Here is a 22,358-nt window from a genome sequence, read left to right on the forward strand (position 1 = left end):
GATTGTAAGGAGCAGTAAGTTCACGTTTTATACCTTTTGACTCACAAAAGTCCTGAAAGGCCTTTGAAACATACTCTCCACCATTGTCAGTGCGTAAGCATTTAAGCTTCTTGCCACTCTGATTCTCCACAAGTGTCACAAACGTTTTGAAAACACTAAACGCTTCATCCTTGTGCTTGAGAAAGTAAACCCATACTTTCCTCGAGTAATCATCTATAAATGTCATAAAGTAAGAAGCTCCCCCTAGAGATAGGTTAGGCATAGGTCCACACTGCTTCTATGCTTATGTGGCTGCTGTGTTTGCTTACCATACAGACAATGTTCACAGAATTCAAAATCATTAAATGACAAGCCAGGCAAATAACTAGAACGAGACAAGATTTCCATTCCCTTCTTGGACATATGTCCTAACCGGCTATGCCACAAAGAAACGTCCGGCTGCTCAGTTACATTGATTACATTTTTAGAGACATTTGATACATAAATCATGTAAAGTCCTCCAGAATTTACTCCATGTGCTACTGTCATAGAACCCTTGGATATCTTCCACATGTTCTATCCAAAAGTGGTGACGTAGCCAGCATCATCAAGTAAACCTGTGCTGATCAAGCTCTTTGTAATTGCGGGAACATGTCTCACATTCTTCAGCGTGAAAGAAGAGCCATTCTGAAACTTCAATTGAACATCTCCAACACCTAAGATCTCACATGTCTGCCCATTGCCTAGCTGAACATGATCTTTAGTGGTCACATAAGAGGTAAACCACTCCTTGTTTGGAGACACATGAAGTGATGCCCTTGAGTCTATAATCCAGTCACTCAGTGCATTTCCATCAGATGGTGTAAGAAGAGCTGAGTCCATTGCATTTTTCAAGAAGTAGACATCTCCTGACACTAGACTGTCATCCTCCGCAACAATGTTTGTCACATTTATTTCTTGAATCTTCATTGAGGACTTGTTCTTCTCACCATGGTCTTCTGCTTTCTCTTTGCCTTTTTCTGCTTTCCATTCTCTACAGTCTCTTTTCATGTGACCCTTCTTGCCACAATGGTAGCATTCTATGTCACTCTTGCCTTTAGCACTGCGGGACTTGCTACGAGACTGATTCCTCTTTCCACCTTTGTACTTTTCTTGGGTCCTTCCCCTGACAACTAAGGCTGTTCCTTTGCCTTTGTCCATTGTCTTTCTGTTGGTTTCTTTAGTAAGCAGACTCCCTTCTACACCTGCTATGGTCAAACCATCTAGAGGTGCAGAATTACTCAAAGCTGTGCGAAAAGTGTCCCAACTTTTCGGCAATGTGATCGACAGGAACATAGCTCTAACAGGTTTATCAAACTTGACACCTTGAGCTGACAAGTGACTGTAGATGGTGTTGAATTCATTCAGATGATTGGACATAGGTGTCCCTTCTTTCATCTTCAAGTCAACAAGCTTCTTAAGCCAGTATACCTGTGAAGCTGCACTCTGCTTCTCATAAAGATCACTCAGCTTTGTCCATGCTTGATAAGCCGACATCTCATCTGCTACATTGAAGTAAATGCTTTCTGCCAAAGTCAGCATAATGGTAGAAAGTGCCAATTCATCCATTTCGCTCCATTCATCTTCATCCATATCTTGTGGTTTTATCCCCTTGAGCTTTATAGGTTTTATCTGCTTCTTTTGTACCAACACGTGCCAAATCTGCTTCTTTCACAATGGGAAATTGGTTCCATCCAGCTTCTTGATATTGTAAAGAGCAGTGTCCTGTGATCCAGCCATAGCTACGCTTCACAGTAGTTTACTTTCCTCGAAAAAATTCGGCAGAGTTTCTCCTATAAACTGACCTCTGAACCATTATCAACCTGTCAAATGAACCAATAAAGCTTCAGATTCTGCAAAAATTTCGGCAGAGTCTCCTTTGTAAAATGGCTCTGGTGTACTAAAAACAGACCAAAAACAGCTCAAAAAACCACTGTCTCTCTAACACTGTAAGCTGTGGGTAAACCTGTCTTGCACCTGTACTGTCTCTCACTATCCTGTCACTGTCCTGTAAGCATAGACTGCGACAATGCCTCAACGGCAGTAAAGCAAAGATGCAATCCCAACTGTCTAACTCACAGTCAATACATCCTAGCTGCCTATCTAAGGGTGCTCGAGGGATCTCTCCAAGACCTGTATCACCGAAAGGATCTCAACATTCGAGAATCCCCCAGCTCAATAAAACCTCACTCGACCCTCAACAAAGGCTGCAGTAAATCTGACAGTACATAGACTTCCCACAAAGTCATACATCCACAAATTTCCCACTGTATGCTGTAACCGCTACGGCGGTTGTTTGCTGCGTGACTCATAGCCAGCAAACCCTCAACAGACATACATCATCTCTGACAATACATCCCATGTGGAAGTACCTGCAATGTCAGGATGAAGTCTGGAATATCAAGCAGCAAACACAAGCTACCTGATGAACTAGTGGATGTCGCCTACAGTCTGTGTGTAGGTGCACCCATGTCGTATGTGACACGCCTCCAAGAACTGTAAGCCGTCCTTCGTTGTGTAGATAGCCACAAATCAGCACTCTGGAAGTGTAGATATCCTCAGCACTTGCAGTCGTAGGCCGAAACCCCAAAATTGCAGAGTCGGATCTGCACCCCCGTCGAGACCACGTAGTCGAAAATGGCCTGCGCAGATCTTTGTCGAAGCCGAACGGTGGCCGAGATGACCCCATAGGAATTATGGCCGTGTCTTCGCCTGTTGAATGTCACTCCAATCTGAGCAGGTGACTCTGGCTACCTGCAAATGCTGCTCCGAGCCTCGATCTGAGCTCTGATACCAGTTGAAGGAGTACGAGCGGAAGTGCGACGCGAGAGAGAGTGCGAGAAGAAGAGCACGACGATATGGTGAACTTGCTCTACTGTAATGTGTAGAGCATAGTGAGTTCTTATTAGGTTTTTACAAAAGAATATGTGTACATACCTGGCGGCCCGCCCACTTACCTGGGCGACCACATTGGGCTTTATACCCCAACAGATTTCTCCCAAGTTGTGATACATTGGTGATATAAAAAAGCCTCATTTACTTTGGAGTCTGTTGAGGCATCCTAAAGCAAGTGCAATTCTTGATGTCTTGCATCCATCCCGAACTTGAGGGAGAGAGAGAGAGAGAGACACACACACACACACACACACACACACACACACACACACACACACACAGAGAGAGAGAGAGAGAGAGAGAGAGAGAGAGAGAGGATCGCATCTCATCACCACAACTCGAGAGGTCATATTGTGTATCGCGTGTGTTCAATACTATTTTTAAAACTCTTTATTCGTGATTTTTTGACAAATAAAATACACCCTTTTCCTATTTAATCTCCAAATTTTTTCTCAATTCCATTTTACGAAACCCTTTTGTACGTGAAAATGTGAGAAAAAATAAATTTTAATAACCCCTTTTGTTGTACTCACGTGATAGTCACATAGTTATTAAGTGATTCCTCGAAGACCACAAGTAGATAGACGACTCACAAATCCTTTGTTGTTGCATAGCCTACCTGCCACTATTTCTGATCTTCTTTATTGGGAAAGGTAAGCCCGGAATGAAATAGCTTCCCCCCCTTAAAGAACCTCATGTTGAGGTCTGCATAAAGCTCAAGTGTCGAGGTTATTTGTACAAGCCCTCTTAAAGCATTCAATGTATCCTTGAGGTCTCTTGGGATTGTTCCTACAACATTGAAACAATCTCTTCTAATGGGCATGTGTGTGAAAATAAGGAGAAGAAAATGCACTAACCCTTCTAGGCTATCACCTGTGACGCCCTCGTTCGGGGCGTCGCTGAAACGGGGCCGCGTCGGCTCACCTGCGATGCAAACGGGACCTGCAGGCAAGCAAACGCACATACAAGAACGCAACTTGAAAACCGAACGCAAGAGGGACACGAGGATGAGGGACGCGAACGAATGATCAATATCATAAGAAAGTGCCGAATACAAGGGACGCGAGCAATCACTGGAAAACGGGGCTGGAAAGTTGGGGGAAGTGGCACATACTTCCCTTATATACTCCCCCGGGTTGAGAGAGCTTGACGCCCACGTCAAGCCGGGGTTTTGAGGCGTGCCGATACAAAGTTTGTTGCCGAGGTTGAGGGGTGGATATTTACAAAGATGAGAGCTTGTTGTTGTTCCAAAATGTCTAGCTACCTAGGGTGTTGCTATTTACAAGGGGGGTGAGGACTATTCTATGTGGTGTCATGTTGATCGATGTCCTCCTCTTCAGTGGGCATGTTGTAGAATCGGAGCACAAGGGGTCGTCCGAGACGGAGCATGATTTCTTCAGGTACCCAAGTGCATTCCGTCATGGGTCGGTTGCGCCACTTGACATAGAATAGTTGTCCCCGGCGCCCAAAGCGCGACTTTAGGATGGCCTCCGGCTCATTGGGCGGGCCATCCTTTACATATTCGGGGACATTCCGACCATAGGTGCTATCCGGTGCAAACCTCTTGAGGAGACTTACATGGAAAGCGTTGTGGATGTTGATTTGTGGGGGTAGCTCCAGCTTGTAGGTGATGTCGTTGTAGCTCTTGAGCACCTTGTATGGCCCGTAGAATCGGTGGTTGAACTTCGGGGAGAGGCCTTGAGGGAGGTTGATATTTTGGGAGCTTACCAATACCAAGTCACCTTCTTGGAACAGCTCGGCCGGTCTTCTCTTTTGGTTGGCGTATTTGGCTATGCGTACCTTGCTTTGCTCGAGACTCTTCTTTGCGCGTTGCATGCGTGTTTGCCATTGCTGCAAAAACTCTTCACATTCCAGGTCCTGGGCATGCACTTCGCCGGTTGCCAGTGCAAGAGGGGTGATGACTTCTTTACCTGTGGAGAGTTCGAAGGGGGTGTAGCCAGTGCTGCTATGGATGGAGTTGTTGTAGTGAAATTCCATGATGTCCATGTATTCGGACCAGTCCTTTTGATCTGCTTTGACGTAGTTGCGGATGTAGTCTTCAATGCCTTGGTTGACTCTTTCGGTTTGGCCATCGGTTTCTGGGTGGTAGGCGGAGGAGAAGCGGAGCTGGGTTCCTAGCAGCTTGAAGAGCTCGCGCCAGAGGTCGCTGAGGAAGCGGGTGTCGCGATCAGAAACTATGGCTAAGGGGAGGCCGTGGTATTTGAACACTTTGGCGAAGAAGTGTTTGGCGACTTGATAGGCTGTGACGGGAGGCTTGGCCGGTATGAAGTGAGCCTGCTTGGTGAAGTAGTCGACGACCACGATGATGGTGGTGTGGCCGTGGGAGGGGGGAAGGTCGACGATGAAGTCCATACTTACCATGTCCCAAGGCCGGGAGGGTGTTGGCATTGGGTGGAGGAGGCCAGCAGGCTTGACTCTTTGAGCTTTGACTAGTTGGCAGGTTGGGCAGGTACGCACGTAGTCGATTACGTCGTCCTTCATTTTTGGCCACATGTAGTGTTGATGGAGTTTGTCATAAGACCTCTTCTGGCCCCCATGTCCAGCTAGCTTGCAGTCATGAGCCTCCCACATGAGGTCTTTCTTTAACTCTGGGTCATTGGGAATGTAGATTTTTCCATGTGCGTAGAAGAGGTTATCTTTGACTTCAAAAAGACCCACTGCCGCTCTCCCAGAGATGTGGTCGTTGAGCATGCGGAGGACAGCAGGATCAGCTTTTTGTGCGTCGAGGATCCGTTGGCGTAAAGTGCTGGTTGCTGTGGAGATAGCCGTGAGGGTGGGCATTCGGCTGACAGCATCTGGCATGACATTTGTAGTACCCGGTTTGTGTATGATGTCTATGTCGTATTCTGCGAGAGTATCTTGCCATCTAGCTTGCTTGGGGGTGAGTTTGGGTTGTGCCTGGAAGTACTTGAGGGAGATGTTGTCAGTGTATACCTTGGTGTGTTTGTCTTGGACATAGTGTCGCCACTTTCGGAGGCAGTGGACGACAGCGAGCATTTCCTTCTCATGGGTGGTCCATCTGGTCTCCACGTCTGTGAACTTGTGGGACTCGTAGGCGATGGGTTGATGTTCTTGCATGAGGACACCACCAATAGCCCCATCCGAGGCATCGGTGTGGACTTCAAAAGGTTTGGTGAAGTCGGGTAGTCGAAGGACAGGGGTACTGCACATGGCTATCTTCAGGTCCTCAAAGGCTTCTTCTTCTTTAGAGGTCCACTGAAAGGGTTTGTGGCCTTTGGTTATCTCTGTCAGTGGCGCCGCAATCTTGCTGAAGTCGCGGATGAAGCGGCGGGTGTACTGACAGAAACCCACGAACTCTCGGACTTCTTTGATGGATGTCGGTGGGGCCCACTTGATGACAGCGTCAACTTTCTTAGGGTCCACCATAATGCCTTCGGATGTGACGATGAAGCCCAAGAACTCGATTTTCTGCACAGCAAACTCACACTTCTCCAGCTTGGCATAGAGTTGGTGTTCGCGGAGGCATTGGAGTACTGCGGCCACATGCTTTTGGTGCTCTTCTAGGGTCTTGCTGTAAATCAGGAGGTCATCAATGTATGTGATGAGGAAATCATCTATCATGTCCCGGAAACTGTCATGTATGATTCTGCAAAATGTGCCAGGGCCGCCAGTGAGACCGAACCCCAGGACCATCCATTCCCAGGAGCCATAGCGGGTGCGGAAGGCAGTCTTCGGGATGTCTTTAGAGGCGATGCGGACTTGGTGGTAGCCCGATCGGAGGTCGATGCGAGTAAAGTATTGGGCACCCTGTAGTCTGTCCAGCAGATCTTCCATGAGGGGGACTGGGTACCTGTTCTTGATAGTGATCTTGTTCAGGGCCCGGTAATCCACGCAGAGTCGCATCGAACCGTCTTTCTTCTTGACGAACAAGACTGGGGCGCCAAAAGGGGAGCTGCTTGGTCGGATGAACCCTTGGTCTTCTAACTCTTGGAGTTGCTTCTTGAGTTCTTTGAGCTCGGTGTCGTTCATGCGGTAGGGGGCCTTTGCCGGGGGTGTGCTTCCTGGGATGAGGTCAATCTCATGTTGAATTTGCCGAGGGGGAGGTAGACCAGGGGGGAGTTCTGGGGGCATGACATCCTTGTACTTCTGGAGGATGGGGGCAAGGGAGGGGTCGCCCACTTTGGCTTGCTCGATGGTGATGGAGTTGAGCCTTGCTGTGGGTTGCTCCTTTGCTTGCATGATGCAGAGATGAACCTGAGCTCCTTTCTTGAGAGCCCTCTCTGCCTGCTTTGCACTCATGAGGTTGAGTTTGGGGGACGAGTATTCTGGGAGCTTCTGTTTTCCTTTCATCGCTGCTAACTGTGCAGGGTCTTGGCGGTTGATGGGTGGGACTTTGGTTTGCGTATGCGCCTGACGGGTGAATGCTTGCTTCGTTGTGAGTCTGGCGCCTTGCACTGTCACTGCTTTGCCTTGATTATTCAGCAGTAACTGATCCACCTTCATGCCGAGGAGGGCAATGAGATACTTGTCGTTGAAGGACAGACCAATGATGGCCTCAAAGTCGTCCATTGGGACCACTATGAAGTCAAGGCGGCATGTGAATTCACCCATCTCGACCCTGACTTGACGTGCTGCCTTTACGTTGTTATCCTTTCCTTGGGCAAATTTGACGGTCGTTTCATTGACAGTGGTGAGGCGTAGGCCCAGGCGATCAGCGCACTGAGGGGACAGAAAATTGTGGGTAGCGCCTGAGTCTACCATGATCCATTGTTGTTGGGTCCCGATCGTTGTCTGGACATACAAGTTCTGAATGTCCGTGATTGATGCTGCCATGCATTGAGGGTGGAGGGCTACGACTCCAATCCGAAGTTGTTGGTCAACACTAGCGTCAGCCGTTTCTTCGATTCTTCTTTGGGGGGGGGAGGGTGGTTCTTCGATTTGTATGGTGTTGGCTCTGCCATATGATGTTGAGGCGTAATCGCGTGTGCGTACACAAGCGTAGTAGGGACCATGATGCTTCTTGCAGTCGTTGCACCACACGCGGTCACGAGACAGGTTGTTATTATTGCCGTTGTAGTTCTGGGAGGCAAAACTGTGGGGTGTGTGATTGTAGGAGTTGCTTGCAAAAACGCTGCGTGGGACTAAGGCGCCATTTTCGCGGCCTAGTCCCGGGTGGAGATGGGGCGGTGGGGGGCGGGTAACATTACTTCTGTTATTCTGTACAAATCCGCGACCTTGTCCGACGGGTGGGTTAGGCCAGTGGTTGGGTGCAAAATTGTTGGGACGGTTGTTTGGAGGCAAACCTGGTATGGTGTTTGTGTCACGGAGCTTTTCTGCCATGTTGGTGGCCACTTCCCAGGTGTTGGGACTCTGTTTCTCTACCTCTCGGCGGGCCCAGTGCTTAAGGCCGTACAGGAAACCATGCAGCCTGTCTGCTGCGTGCATCAATGGGAGTTGGAGCATGAGTTGCCGGTACTTGACAATGTAGTCTGATATGTGGCCGTCTTGGTGTAGATCGCGCCACGAATCCCTGACTTTGTTGCCCTCATTTTCTGGGACAAAGTAGTTTAGTATGTCTTTTTGTAGATCCTCCCAGTCCTCCTAGTGCTTAGATTGCTGTTCAGTGAGGAACCAAACATAGGCGTCGTCGGCCAGAAAGGTTTTGGCCACTTGCACATATCTGCGTCTGCCTATGCTGTTCCACTGCATGTAGTCTTCTACCTCGCTGAACCACTTGTTGAGTGCCAGTGAGGAGCGGTTGCCTTTGTATTTCTCTGGGGGACTGGGTTTGAATTTTCCAAGTCGGTTTTCGTCTTCTAGATGTCGGTCCGGGCTGTAGTAGCGTCTTTCACTTCGATCATCCTGATCATCTTCGTCTTCGGGTCGTGTCCGTCTTTGGGTGTTACGTCGTGTGTTGACATTGCTGGGACCTGGTTGGTCTTCGTACCGTTGGCCTAGCTGTGTTTGAATCAATTCCCCCAGGTTAGCCGACATCAGGCTGATTTGTTGTTCCACGGAGGCCATGATGCGGGCCTCGAGTCTTCTTTCTACTATGTCTTGTGCATCCTGTCTTGTCTTCGTTTCTTTCTTCTTCTTCTTATTTAGATCAGGCTCGGTTCTGTAGCCGTCATCATATTCTTGATCTCCAGCCATTCTTGTATTTTTGTGGCCGAAACCGAAAAGAAAAACTCAAAAATGTCGAAAACTGACAAACTGTGCGCACACGGCTTGAAAACGTTGAAAAACTATGAAACAGTGCGAAACTGGGTCCAAAACGGCGAAAACTGCGGAAAATTGCTCAAAAACGGTGAAAACCGGTCCCAAACGGTGTAAGACGGGGCAAAACGAGGTAAAACGCTGAAAAACGGGGCAAAACGGGGCAAAACGGGCCACGAATGCGAAGAACGCGGTGAAAACGGGGCGAAACGCGGGTCAAACGAGGCAAAACGGTGAAAAACTGTGAAGAACGTGGAGAAAAACGCGCGGAACGGGGCAAAACGGGGCAATCACGCAAGGAACGCGGTGAAACGGGTCAAAACGGGGCCACACGGGCCGAGAACGCGGAGCAAACGTGGAAAAACGAGGCAGAACGGGCCGAAAACGTGGTGACAACCACGGGCCGTGGACCGACGTCGGGTCGGCGGGGACCCGAGCCGAAGCTCTGATACCAAGTGTGACGCCCTCGTTCGGGGCGTCGCTGAAACGGGGCCGCGTCGGCTCACCTGCGATGCAAACAGGACCTGCAGGCAAGCAAACGCACATACAAGAACGCAACTTGAAAACCGAACGCAAGAGGGACACGAGGATGAGAGACGCAAACGAATGATCAATATCATAAGAAAGTGCCGAATACAAGGGACGCGAGCAATCACTAAAAAACGAAGGTGGAAAGTTGGGGGAAGTGGCACATACTTCCCTTATATCACCCAAGTGTGAGGCCCTAGTAATGATCCGTCTTGATACTTCGGGGGGATGGTGCTTTTGGATTGACCATTTGGAACTTGGATTAAACCTGTTTGACCCTCAATAGAAAACTCTAGACCAACGACAGGCGTAGAAGGACTCAGAGAAGCTTGACCCTCAATAGAAAACTCTAGACCAACGACAGGCCTAGAAGGACTCAGAGCAGCATGGGGAGGGCTAAGAAGAGAGTGCAAAAACTTCCTACCCTTCATCAAGAAGCTGGTCGGGGCTCCTCCCAATCAGATTCTCAAGAGCGCCCAGAAACGGGGGAAGAGAGTTCCGTCCTTGGGCTTCTTTCTGACGACAGTATCCTGCAGATCCTTCGTCCCCTTCATACTCGTTTCTTGCTCTCTTCACCTGCTCTTGTTTGTCGCCGCTGGCTCCGCCTTTGCTGCTCACATCTGGTACGTTGCTTTCTGCAGGTTGTGAGCTGCAAATGAGTACATTGTTAGTGTTTCAGTTCCATATTTCTGAAAATGTTTGAGATAATCTGATAATGCTATGTAGTTAGAACACCACATTTGTGATTATGAGACGAAGTACTTGGACTGTAAACATTAGTATTTGGCTGCTGCCAGCGTGGCTTGTTGTAAGATTAAAGGGCATAAGCTCTATGTTTTAAAGTTAGAACTCACAAGACTCCAAAAAGTTGTATCTTCACTTACAATTCTGCTCTTTAGAAGTCCAAAACCTCTACATTTGAGTAAAGAGAGAACAAATCAAATGCTCCTTTTGAATTTTGGAAAGAAGTATAAGGTTGCAAAGAACATGACTAAAAATTTGAATTTCCTATTTTGAGAAGCCTTAACAGAAAATGTGGAAAATGAAATGATGTTCTTTAGTCTTCAATATTTGGAAGCCCCACTTAGGAACACATGTCCAACACAGGTCTATTTCCTAAGGCTTGTTTTAATGAGAGAGAGAGAGAGAGAGAGAGAGAGAGAGAGAGAGAGAGAGAGAGAGACCTTTCGAGGTTGCTCTTCTTCAACAGAGATACCACTTGCTTGTTCCGAGTCCGGTAGGTTCCTTGGGATATTGTTGTACCTTCATGTAGTTTAGATACAGATGATACTCCTCTTGTTGCACTCATGACATAGAATGAGGAGAATCCCCCCTCTTCTTGGATCACATCAAAATTTTCATGTAAGAAGATCTGAGACTTTTTTGAAAAACCAAGAAATAGTCTTGGTATTTTCTGTATATTTGATGTATATTTTCGGGGATCACACCTCTATGGTGATCAGTATTGTACATTTATCTTGAGGCTCTGCCCTTGAGACGTTTATTTTGATAAAAAAATTTTTCCACAGAGAGAGAGAGAGAGAGAGAGAGAGAGAGAGAGAGAGAGAGAGAGAGAGAGAGAGAGAAGAAGAAGAAGAAGAAGAAGAGAATTTTAACGTCGTAGGAAACTATCCCAAGAGACCTTAAAGATCTATCTGATGAGGAGAGTTGAACTCAAGACCCGTTATTCAAGAGGGAAATGGCATAACCAATCCACCAGACTTGGGGACGGAGGGGACGGAGCCTAGAGACGGGGGACGCCTGATTCAGAGACGGGGACGGGTGGGGACAGACGGCAAACTGCCTGCCAGGTGGGAACGCAGCCAAAACGTCTCGGGGACGGCAAGCAACGGTAGGGGACGACAGTCACACACAATCAACTTTCTTTAAAATTTGAAAAATTGATCTTTTCTAATGTCCAGTTCCTCTTTAACAACCATATTTTTGACGCCTTCCTCGTCGAAGAGTGGATCGTGTTATTGTAGGCAAATTGCATCAAGGGCAAATTTTTTTCCCATTGAGTCTTTTGATCAGAAATGTAAGACTTCAATAAATCCAGTTCGACTGAATTTGCAATCTCAGATTGCCTATCTGTCTATGGGTGGAAAGATGACGAGAACTACAACCATGTGCCAATGTTCTTCCAAATAGCCTTCCAAAACAAACTCGTGAATTGTGGATCTCTATCAGAGACTATTGTCTGAGGCATGCCATGTAATCAAAATATCTGGGCAATGACGAGTCTCGCTAAATAGTCCGGCTTGACTATTTTCTTCATTGGAATTAAATGAGGTTGCTTGCTAAATCTGTCAATAACAGTCCAGAATCCAGATGCCATCGTGCCTACTCTGTGTCTTTGGGAGATCAAAAATGAAATTCATAGCAATACTTTCCCAGGGGCGGGTGGTAATGGGCAAAGGCTGTAACAATCCTTGTGCTTTATGCCTATCAAACTTGACCTTCTAGCATACCGAGTAACTGCGTACAAAGTCGTCCACATCCTTCTTGAGTCTTGGCCAAAAGAAGTAACACTCCACTCCTCTCAAGGTGGTGTCAATGCTGCGGTGACCCGAAAAAGGTTGACAATGGCATTCAGTTAGGACCTTTTCCCTCAACGCTTGTGTAATGCACAACATCGTTTTCTTCATCAAGTAGCTATCTCATATGGAATATCCCGCTACTACCTCCCCATTCTGTATTCGTGTGAATACATCCGAAAAATCTGGATCTGTGGGGTACTGATTGACCTAGCCCACCGCATCTGCTTTTCCGAAAGCTACTTTTGTGACAAGTAGCGTAAACTGCCACTGAGTAAGAGCATAGCTAACCGCCAAAAGCTCTTTCTCATAAATCTGTGCTATCAATTCCGGCCTTGAAAACAATCGGCTCTCATAGGCAATGACATGGCCTTCTTGCGTTAAGACCGCACCCAGACTACGACCACAAGCATCACAATATACTTCGAATGACTTTTGCAAATCCGGCAAAGTCAAAACTGGTCCCGTAGTCAATTTCTCTTTCATTGTCTGAAAGGCAGTCACCTCTGTGGGTCCCCACGAGAAAGGGACTCCTTTTTGTGTCAGAATGTGCAAAGGGGAAGCGACCTCTGCAAACTTTCTAATGAACCGCGGGTAGTAAGAACATAAGCCCAAGAAGCTTCTAACTTTATTAACATTCTTCAAATCGGGCCAATCACGTAGTGTCAATCTTGGCCGGGTCCATCTGTACTCCTGCTGTTGCTGAGACGATGTGTCCCAAAAAGTGTATCTCCGGCAAAAAAAATTCACTCTTCTTGGCATCGATAACTAGTGATCCCGCAATGCCTAAAAGACCTGAAGCAGATGGTGTCTATGTTCTGCCTCATCCTTGGAGAAGACAATAATATCATCAAAGAAAGTGCCAACAAACGATCTGTACTCTTTGAAAATCCTATCCATCATTTGGTTGAAAGTCGCTGGAGCATTGGTAAGGCCAAAAGGCATCACCAAAAATTCATATAAACTGAAGCTCGTCCGAAAAGCTGTCTTGTAGACATCTCCTGACGTGATTATGATCTGATGATATGTTAGGTGCAGCGGAAGTGAATGTTGAACTTTGCTCAAGAGGAGTGCTCCGATCTGTGCTCAAGGTTCCTTTTGTCACCAGCGTGTGACTACTATCTATCCTTTTTGTTGATTTCTTTCTTATTATTTATTTACCTTCACTTTTTGGAAACACCCCTCGGGAAATCTAACTGCCCTGCATTGCATAGCTAGTGTGGAACTGTCCAGAGGGAGTCCAGGCCTGAGGGCAAGAGAGCACTAAGGTTGGACAAAGACTATGGTTAGCCAAAGTGGGGTCATTGACTAGCCAAAGTAGAATCCTTTGCTACAGAGGCTACATTTCAATTCTGGGTTTGGCCACAGTGTACAAAGAGGGTCGGATGACCTAGAAAGATACAATGGCAGCATCTCCTAAAATTTAGGGAACTGCTATTTTGGGACCTGAAAATGTGTTGGTGTCATTACCTCCGGAATGACAAGGGGAACATTTTCTTACTCTGCCGTGAAGTCAACTGGGCAACCGGTTGGAAGATTTTTAGGCGGCAACCCCGAAACGGGAAAATGCTTGTAAATGCGCCAAGTGGCACAATTCTGTGCACTTTCCTCATGCAGAAAATTGGGCGCTGATTTTTAAGCTGGGAGAGGCTGATTTTCAGAATTTGTCACAGGTTAAGAGCTATGGAGTGCTTGCTTTCCCTCCTATGTACAGTGCGGTGCCAGGAGTGATGCCCTGCACGCTACGGACTGCCCTCTCTCTCCTCTATGGCAGTATGTTATGCCCCTCTAGTGGGCTTTTCATTTGACCAATGTATAGTTGTGTGGGTTCATACGCGATTGCCGAGGCAAGAGCCTCTTGCATAGGTACTGGATTAGCTAGCGGCTAATCCCCCGCAGGTACAAGTGAATTCGGAGAGGTTTCACGCCAGAAATCTCGTCCGATTCAAAGGGCAAGTAGCCCTACAGGTGTGGGAGCTCGAGGACTTGCTACGGATGCGACCGGCACGCGAAACGGAGCTCGAAACAGTGAACTACAGCCTGCTGTGTATTTTTGCAGGTTTAGGGTTTTGGCCCTAAACGGACCCTAATACCCCCAGGAGGTTCGGGGACGCGAGGGGACCGATGTACAGGTGATCTGGCGCATTTTCGGGGCTGAAAACAGAGAATTCAGCGTGCTGCAGATTCTTGCCAGGTTTTGCAAAGTGCCCGTATGCGTCGGGAAAGTCAGTCAATGCGTGGGAATACTGACTGTGAAGGGTTCTAGTACAGTTATGTTGCCGAAATCGGGCTGGAACAGTGGAAATTCAGCCGAGTTTGTGCGGGGCAGCTTGTAGGGATCCACAGCGTTTATTCCCTCTTTTGAACAATAAAGAAATACCGAAAGGGGCGCCTAAGTTAGGGGCCAATCTTGTGTCGGTCTACTCATACAGGTGCAATCTAGCAGCTTGTATCTCTCTCCCCTTTGTTGTGTCTTGAAAGTACAGGTAAAATAGACGACTAATAATGGGTGAAAGCTAAATCAAGGTTTGAAGTAAAGTCTACCGTCCTTTTTGGATTGAACAGGCCGGTTTCATGGTTCCATCGACGGGATTAAATCACTTTTTCCCATAGAAGTGAGCCTTGGTCAGTTTGGGCTTGAAGACACAGGGGATCATAGACTATACACAGGGAATTGCAATTATGGCTGACAGACCGGATGATGTGACTGAAGAGGTTTCCTCCTCACAGGGTCAACAGACACATGAAGTGGGTGAGTCCTCAAGACCACCATAGACAGATGATGATATATTCAGGACCCAGTTGGCTACTGCTGTGGCTATGTTCACACAAGTAATGCAGAATCCGAGGTTTTTAGCCTTTCTGCAACCTCTTGTTCCGTCTCAGCAAGTTGGGTCACTGGATCATATTCAAAAGCCTGTTAAGGCTCCAACACAGGTGATTCATACTACAGTGTCAATGGAAACACCTGTACACTTGACGGAGAACATGCAGTCTCCACAACCTGTGCCTAAGGTGCAAGAACAGGTGGCTGAGATGCCAGTCTTTCAAGCTGTACCAGTTCAGCCCGTCACCTTTCAGCAACCTATAGCTGGTTCTAATGGGAAGGGAAGCAACCTACAGGCTATGCAACAGGTCTTCCCACCACCTTCAGTACACCTTGGCTATTTTGGAGGTGGATAGGTATTCCAGAGCATGGCTGGTCATGCACCTGGAAATCAGTTTTACACGCCAGGAACAGTGTTCGGGGGTGCTCAAACGATGATGCCTAACCCCATGTATGGTGTCACGGGCATGCTACCAGGGTTTCAGAGCACTTAGGGCCAATTTGGGATGCCACAAGCAAATTTTGGTATGGCTGGAATTACAAATCAGCAGCCAAATATGGCGTTTCCAGGTCAACTTAATTGCGGTCAGGGAACACAAATGAACCCTAACAGTGTTCCCATGTTTCAGTCACTTCCATATGACAATTTGACGCCGCTGGAGAGGCCAACTCCGTACAAAGAAGGTGGCAAAGGTGTGTCATTCACGACCTTTACAGGGTTTGATGACAGGAAGAAGGCTCTCTCATTCCTCCAGCAGTTTGACAAGGCCTATGCAGGGGGAAACTTTATAGAGGCTTCAAAGGTCCGCAAGGCAGTCACTTTCTTGACAGGGAATGCGGGACAATGGTGGACAACTTTATTGCTTCAAGGGCAAGCTCCGTCCACATGGATTTACTTCAAGCAGATTTTTGCAGCAGCATGGTTATCTGATGACTTTGAAGCAAATGTCATGACAGAATGGCACCAGCTTAATGCTGCTACTTGCAAGAATCTAGATGATTACAATCGGAAGTTTTGGAAAGCTCTACTTCCAGTAACTTCCTATAGGTTTGTGCCATTGACAGAACAGATTGAAAAATACTGTTGTGGCCTACCCAAAGGATTGAGAAAATACTGCACGAAGACCAAAGTCACTACTTTGACGCAGCTCATCGAGGTAGCAAACACTGGCAATGGTTTGCTCAAGGGAGAAGATTGTGAATTCAATACTGGCGTCAAGGAAGGATCAGCCAAGAAAAATTCAGCGAAGAAGTATGTTCCCAAAGAGGCTCCGAAAGTGACTCAGGAGCCAGCCAACGCAGGGAAAGGCAAAGCTTCGGCTGAATCAGAAAAGGGACCAGCGAAGAAATGGAAAAGACGTTTTCCTCGCAAGTCAGAAGAGCAAAAGAAGGTCCTGAGGACAGAGAACAAATGCTTATCTGTGAGCAGCCTAACCACATTGCTTACAATTGTCCTACAAAGAAAAGGCTAGCTGATTCTGAAGACAAGGAGGACAGGAAAGAAAAGAAGCCCATGGCTGGTCTAGTGCCAGATATGGTGGGCGACAAGCCAAATTCAGATGCAAGTGAGCTTTGCAGAGCATGGGGAAAGGTTAGGGATCAAACAATGCTTATCCTCTTTGATCCAGGTGCCAAAGCCAACTTCATTTCCCCAGAATTGGCTTCAAAGTTGGGAATCAGACCTGAAGAGATGGGGTATACAGCAGAGGCAGGTTTGGCATGTCCTGGCCATACAGAGGCAGGTTTGGCATGTCCTGGCCATACAGAGGCTGTGACAGCCATCATTGGAAAGTTGCGTCTACATATCCAGTCCTATGTAGATGCTGAAGAATTTTACATCATGCCACTGGACGGATGTGATGTGTTGTTAGGTATTCCTTGGTTGTTTCGTGTACAGGGAATCATGGATGCCTACAACAAAAAGATCACTGTACAGAGCAGGGGAAAGACTCACATTCTGGATGTAAAGCTTAAAGGGGAGTCTATTCCCATTGTATCAGCTTCTGCTATTACTTCTACAATGAAAAAGCATCTTTCTGCGTACTTGGTTTTTGCACGTGAAGTGTCAGATTGTGATGAATCAAATTTATTTGTGCTAGATAAAGAAAGGTCAATGTTTTTACAACAGTATAGTGACTGTTTTTCCGATTCATTACCGTCTCAATTACCGCCAGAGAGACCCGAGGACCATGCGATAGATTTGGTGCCAGGCAGTAGCCCACCAAATAAGCCTCCGTACACGGTTAGTGCGGCTCAGCAGAAAGAGATAATGGGCCAAGTACAGGAGCTGTTAGAAAAGGGGCTGATTCAGCCCAGTTCATCTCCATTCTGTTCTCCAGTGTTGTTGGTGCGGAAAAAGGATGGCTCATGGCGTATGTGCATCGACTACCGTGCACTGAACAAGAATACCATCAAGAATAGGTTCCCTATACCTAGAATTGATGATATTATGGACAAATTAGAAGGAGCAGCTATGTTTAGCAGGATAGATCTAAAGAGTGGGTACCATCAGATCCGCATTAGATCAGAGGATGTGCACAAGACTGCTTTTAGAATGACGTTTGGCCTTTACGAATTTTTAGTGATGCCCTTTGGTCTCACAAATGCTCTTGCTACGTTCAATAGGATGATGGACAGAATTTTCCGTCCACACCAGCAGTTTGTTGGTACATTCTTGATGACATGATAGTCTACTCAAAGAATGAAGAGGAGCATAGGCATCACTTGGCCATTGTGTTCAAAGAGTTACGCAGTCATAGGTTGCTCATCAATGCAAAGAAAAGTGAATTTTTTCTGGAAGAGATTCACTTTCTGGGACACATTGTCTCAAAGGATGGTGTCAGAATGGATCCTGCAAAAGTTGAAGCGATCAAGTCATGGCCAGATTTGAAGACGGTGCATGATGTCCGAAGTTTCTTGGGACTATGCTCCTATTACAGAAGGTTTATCCGAAATATCGCTGAGATTGCTTCACCTTTACATGCTCTTCAAAAGAAGGCAATCACCTTTAGATGGACACAGAAAGAGATTTCAGCTTTAATCTCTTAAAGAAAAAGATGACTTCAGATCCGGTCATTGTGTTGCCAGATCTTAGGAAGTCATTTGTGGTCCAGTGTGATGCCTGTGGTAGTAGCATTGGTGCAGTGCTAATGCAAGATGGCAGGGTAGTAGCCTATGAGAGCAGAATTTTGCAAGGGCCAGAGATGACCATGCAGGTCTATGAGAAAGAGTCACTGGCTGTGATTCATGCGCTCTTAAGTTGGAAACACTACCTGCTAGGTGTAGATTTCGTTGTCCAAACGGACCATCAGACCTTGCGATACTTCTTGACACAGACAAAATTATCTGAGAAGCATATACGATGGGCAAATATCTTGTCCATGTTTCATTTTCAGATTGTGCATGTGGAAGGCAAGAAGAACGTTGTGGTTGATGCCTTGTCAAGGAAGCCACAAATTTCAGCTGTGTCAATTCCTTATCATCACGAACTTGATGATATGAGAGAACAGTATGCAAATGATGAAGATTTTGCAAGGGTCTTCGAGCAGCTAATGGATGGACAACGTCATGAACACTATCTTCTCAAAGATGGGTTCATGATGATGCATGGCAGATTGTGTGTCACAAAGCCATTGCGACGCAAAGTTATAGAAGAGAGTCATGTCCCACAGTATGCAGGGCATCGTGGTATCGATGCTACAGTTAAAGCGGTTGAGACATTCTTCTATTGGCCTACATTGAGAAGAGATGTAGATGCCTTTGTGCGAGAGTGCCTAATTTGTCAGAAGGTCAAGTTTGACAGGCAAAAGGCACTAGGGTTATTGCAACCACTATCTATTCCAGACAGGATATCTAGAGGTGTAAATAGAGCTACCATGAAAAGCAAACGAACCCTTAAAATACGACAATTGTTTAGACAAGTTCTTAAAAAAAGAGCTTTTAATTCTAGTAAACAAATAACCATTACTAGTAAAAAAGAGCATACTAACAAGATAAACAAAGCGCGGATAGTCAACAATATATAATCGGAAATCTTAGATTATGACTTAATTATGAGCGAATTAGTGGATGTGATACTTAGGCCGTAAGGGAAATGCCAGATATTAAAAACTATCCAAACAAAAGTAGCAGATAAAAGCAAAAGGAGGCAAAAACTACTTAAATAAAACTTTGTTTTATATCTTTTTTTCCATTTTTCAGAACAACTAAGGATCAAAAAGCACCGAGTTTAATAAACCATGGGAAAGTATTGCTATGGATTTTATCTTTGATCTTCCGAGAACGCAGACAGGAAACGATGGTATTTGGACCATTATTTGCAGATTTAACAAACAGGCTCATTTTATTCCTGTCAGGAAGAAGATAAAACCAGACCAGATGGCACGCTTGTTTATGAGCAATATTTTCAAGTATCATGGCATGCCACAGTCGATTGTTAGCGACCGTGATCCGCGCATGACAAGTTTGTTCTGGAGAGGCTTGTTTGAGAATATGGGCACAACGCTCAAATTCTCTTCATCATTTCATCCTCAAACAGATGGGCAGTCAGAAGAGGCAAATTCTACTGTCCTAGATCTGCTGAAGTGCTATGTGTCAGAGCATAAAGGAAAGTGGGAGCAGTATTTGCCATTGGTGGAGTATGCATATAATAATACAATGCATTCATCAACTGGCAAGGCACCTTTTGAGATAGTTGAAGGTGGCAAGAAAGTTCCTCCCATACTACATACAAAGGACAAGATATTTGAAGCAGATAAGTATGTTCAGGACATGGATGAAATGTACAAGAAGGTCAAAGTGGCCTTAGAGAAGACTCAGGCAAAGCAAAAGAAAGCAGTTGATTGTCACTGTCGTGAAGTGGTATATTCACTTGGTGATTGGGTGCTTTTGCGCTTTGAAAAGGCAAGGTTAAAGAAGATGAAGGGCAAGGAAAGACTGTTTCCAAAGCTCAGCATGCGTTACTATGGGCCTTTTCAAGTGTGCGACATAATCAGTGATGTTGCATATAGGCTGAAATTGCCTGACAGTTGGAAGATTCACAATGCGTTTCATGTGAGTCTTCTCAGACCCTATGTGGGTGATGTGCCAGAGGATATGCTAGCTGAGGATCAGCCGGAAGTCGAGGAACTTGACGAGATCTTGGTCCCTGAACAGATTTTGGCACACAAAGAAAGGAAAGTGAAAGGCAATGTTGCTAGGCGTTACTTGGTAAAGTTCAGAAACTATCCACCAATGGATGCTAAGTGGATGGAAGAAGGTGAACTTGCAGAGTCACCAACTGTGTTATCACTTTACCTTGAAGCCTTCGATTTGCAACCTACCTTGACCCCTTGAGTTTCAAAGCTACATGGATTGTTAGTGTGACAATGGCTTCTGAAACAAATGATGTACAAGGTATTTAAAGTGAGCTCAAATGAAATACCTGTTACATGAATGTTAGAGCTGTACAGATTGTCAGTTTGGCAATTGCTCTTATGGAATGTCCAAAAGTTTGGTTAGTGCTATAGAAGTGAGTATTTCTTGTCAGTTTGTCAAGGATACAGTAATTGCTTCTATTAAAGAGTACATGTGTAACTGCATTCTTAAACTGTCGGTTTGGGTATGCTCGAAAGTGTTACGGGATCCAACGTGTACTGTAAGACAGTGGCAAAATGTGTAGCTACCATTTTGTCATTGGAAAGTTAGTGACTCAAAGAAATGGCAGAGTGCGAAGCTACCACTATGTCATTGGGACAGCGTTCACACGCAGGCAGTACATGAGTCGACGAGGTGTTGAATACACCAGGGTTGACAATGAGCATGTATGTGTTGTACATGTGTCGACAGGTGTTGAATACATCAACGTTGACTAGGAGCGTGTACGACATAGATGCAAACGAGGACGTTTGAGATTTCAAGAGGGGGGTATGTCACCAGCGTGTGACTACTATCTATCCTTTTTGTTGATTTCTTTCTTATTATTTATTTACCTTCACTTTTTGGAAACACCCCTCGGGAAATCTAACTGCCCTGCATTGCATAGCTAGTGTGGAATTGTCCAGAGGGAGTCCAGGCCTGAGGGCAAGAGAGCACTAAGGTTGGACAAAGACTATGGTTAGCCAAACTGGGGTCATTGACTAGCCAAAGTAGAATCCTTTGCTACAGAGGCTACATTTCAATTCTGGGTGTGGCCACAGTGTACAAAGAGGGTCGGATGACCTAGAAAGATACAATGGCAGCATCTCCTAAAATTTAGGGAACTGCTATTTTGGGACCTGAAAATGTGTTGGCGTCATTACCTCCGGAATGACAAGGGGAACATTTTCTTACTCTGTCGTGAAGTCAACTGGGCAACCGGTTGGGAGATTTTTAGGCGGCAACCCTGAAACGGGAAAATGCTTGTAAATGCGCCAAGTGGCACAATTCTGTGCACTTTCCTCATGCAGAAAATTGGGCGCTGATTTTTAAGCTGGGAGAGGCTGATTTTCAGAATTTGTCACAGGTTAAGAGCTATGGAGTGCTTGCTTTCCCTCCTATGTACGGTGCGGTGCCAGGAGTGATGCCCTGCACGCTACGCACTGCCCTCTCTCTCTCTCCTCTATGGCAGTATGTTATGCCCCTCTAGTGGGCTTTTCATTTGACCAATGTACAGTTGTGTGGGTTCATGCACGATTGCCGAGGCAAGAGCCTCTTGCACAGGTACTGGATTAGCTAGCGGCTAATCCCCCGCAGGTACAAGTGAATTCGGAGAGGTTTCACGCCAGAAATCTCGTCCGATTCAAAGGGCAAGTAGCCCTACAGGTGCGGGAGCTCGAGGACTTGCTACGGATGCGACCGGCACGCGAAACGGAGCTCGAAACAGTGAACTACATCCTGCTGTGTATTTTTGCAGGTTTAGGGTTTTGGCCCTAAACGGACCCTAATACCCCCAGGAGGTTCGGGGACGCGAGGGGACCCGCTGTATAGGTGATCTGGCGCATTTTCGGGGCTGAAAACAGAGAATTCAGCGTGCTGCAGATTCTTGCCAGGTTTTGCAAAGTGCCCGTATGCGTCGGGAAAGTCAGTCAATGCGTGGGAATACTGACTGTGAAGGGTTCTAGTACAGTTATGTTGCCGAAATCGGGCTGGAACAATGGAAATTCAGCGGAGTTTGTGCGGGGCAGCTTTTAGGGATCCACAACGTTTATTCCCTCTTTTGAACAATAAAGAAATACCGAAAGGGGCGCCTAAGTTAGGGGCCAATCTGGTGTAGGTCTACTCATACAGGTGCAATCTAGCAGCTTGTATCCCTCTCCCCTTTGTTGTGTCTTGAAAGTACAAGTAAAATAGACGACTAATAATGGGTGAAAGCTAAATCAAGGTTTAAAGTAAAGTCT

The 22,358-nt window shown here is 46.3% G+C and overlaps 1 protein-coding gene across 2 annotated transcripts in view; it reads left to right on the forward strand.

The window, feature by feature from the left end:
• Window positions 1-9,863: 9,863 nt before the first annotated feature.
• The window catches only part of LOC147430459 (uncharacterized), a 121,057-nt gene continuing 108,562 nt past the window's right edge, over window positions 9,864-22,358 (forward strand). The window contains exon 1 of one of the 2 annotated variants that reach the window (XM_086493088.1): window positions 9,864-10,262. In XM_086493088.1, the coding sequence (XP_086349214.1) occupies window positions 10,026-10,262 (237 nt within the window). In that variant the 5' untranslated portion in view covers window positions 9,864-10,025. The remainder of the gene's footprint in view (window positions 10,263-22,358) is intronic. The other variant, XM_086493087.1, reaches the window with a different exon arrangement.

Source organism: Adiantum capillus-veneris, chromosome 21 (assembly GCF_014529385.1).
Source record: "Adiantum capillus-veneris isolate H3 chromosome 21, ASM1452938v2, whole genome shotgun sequence".
NCBI classification, from domain to species: Eukaryota; Viridiplantae; Streptophyta; class Polypodiopsida; order Polypodiales; family Pteridaceae; genus Adiantum; species Adiantum capillus-veneris.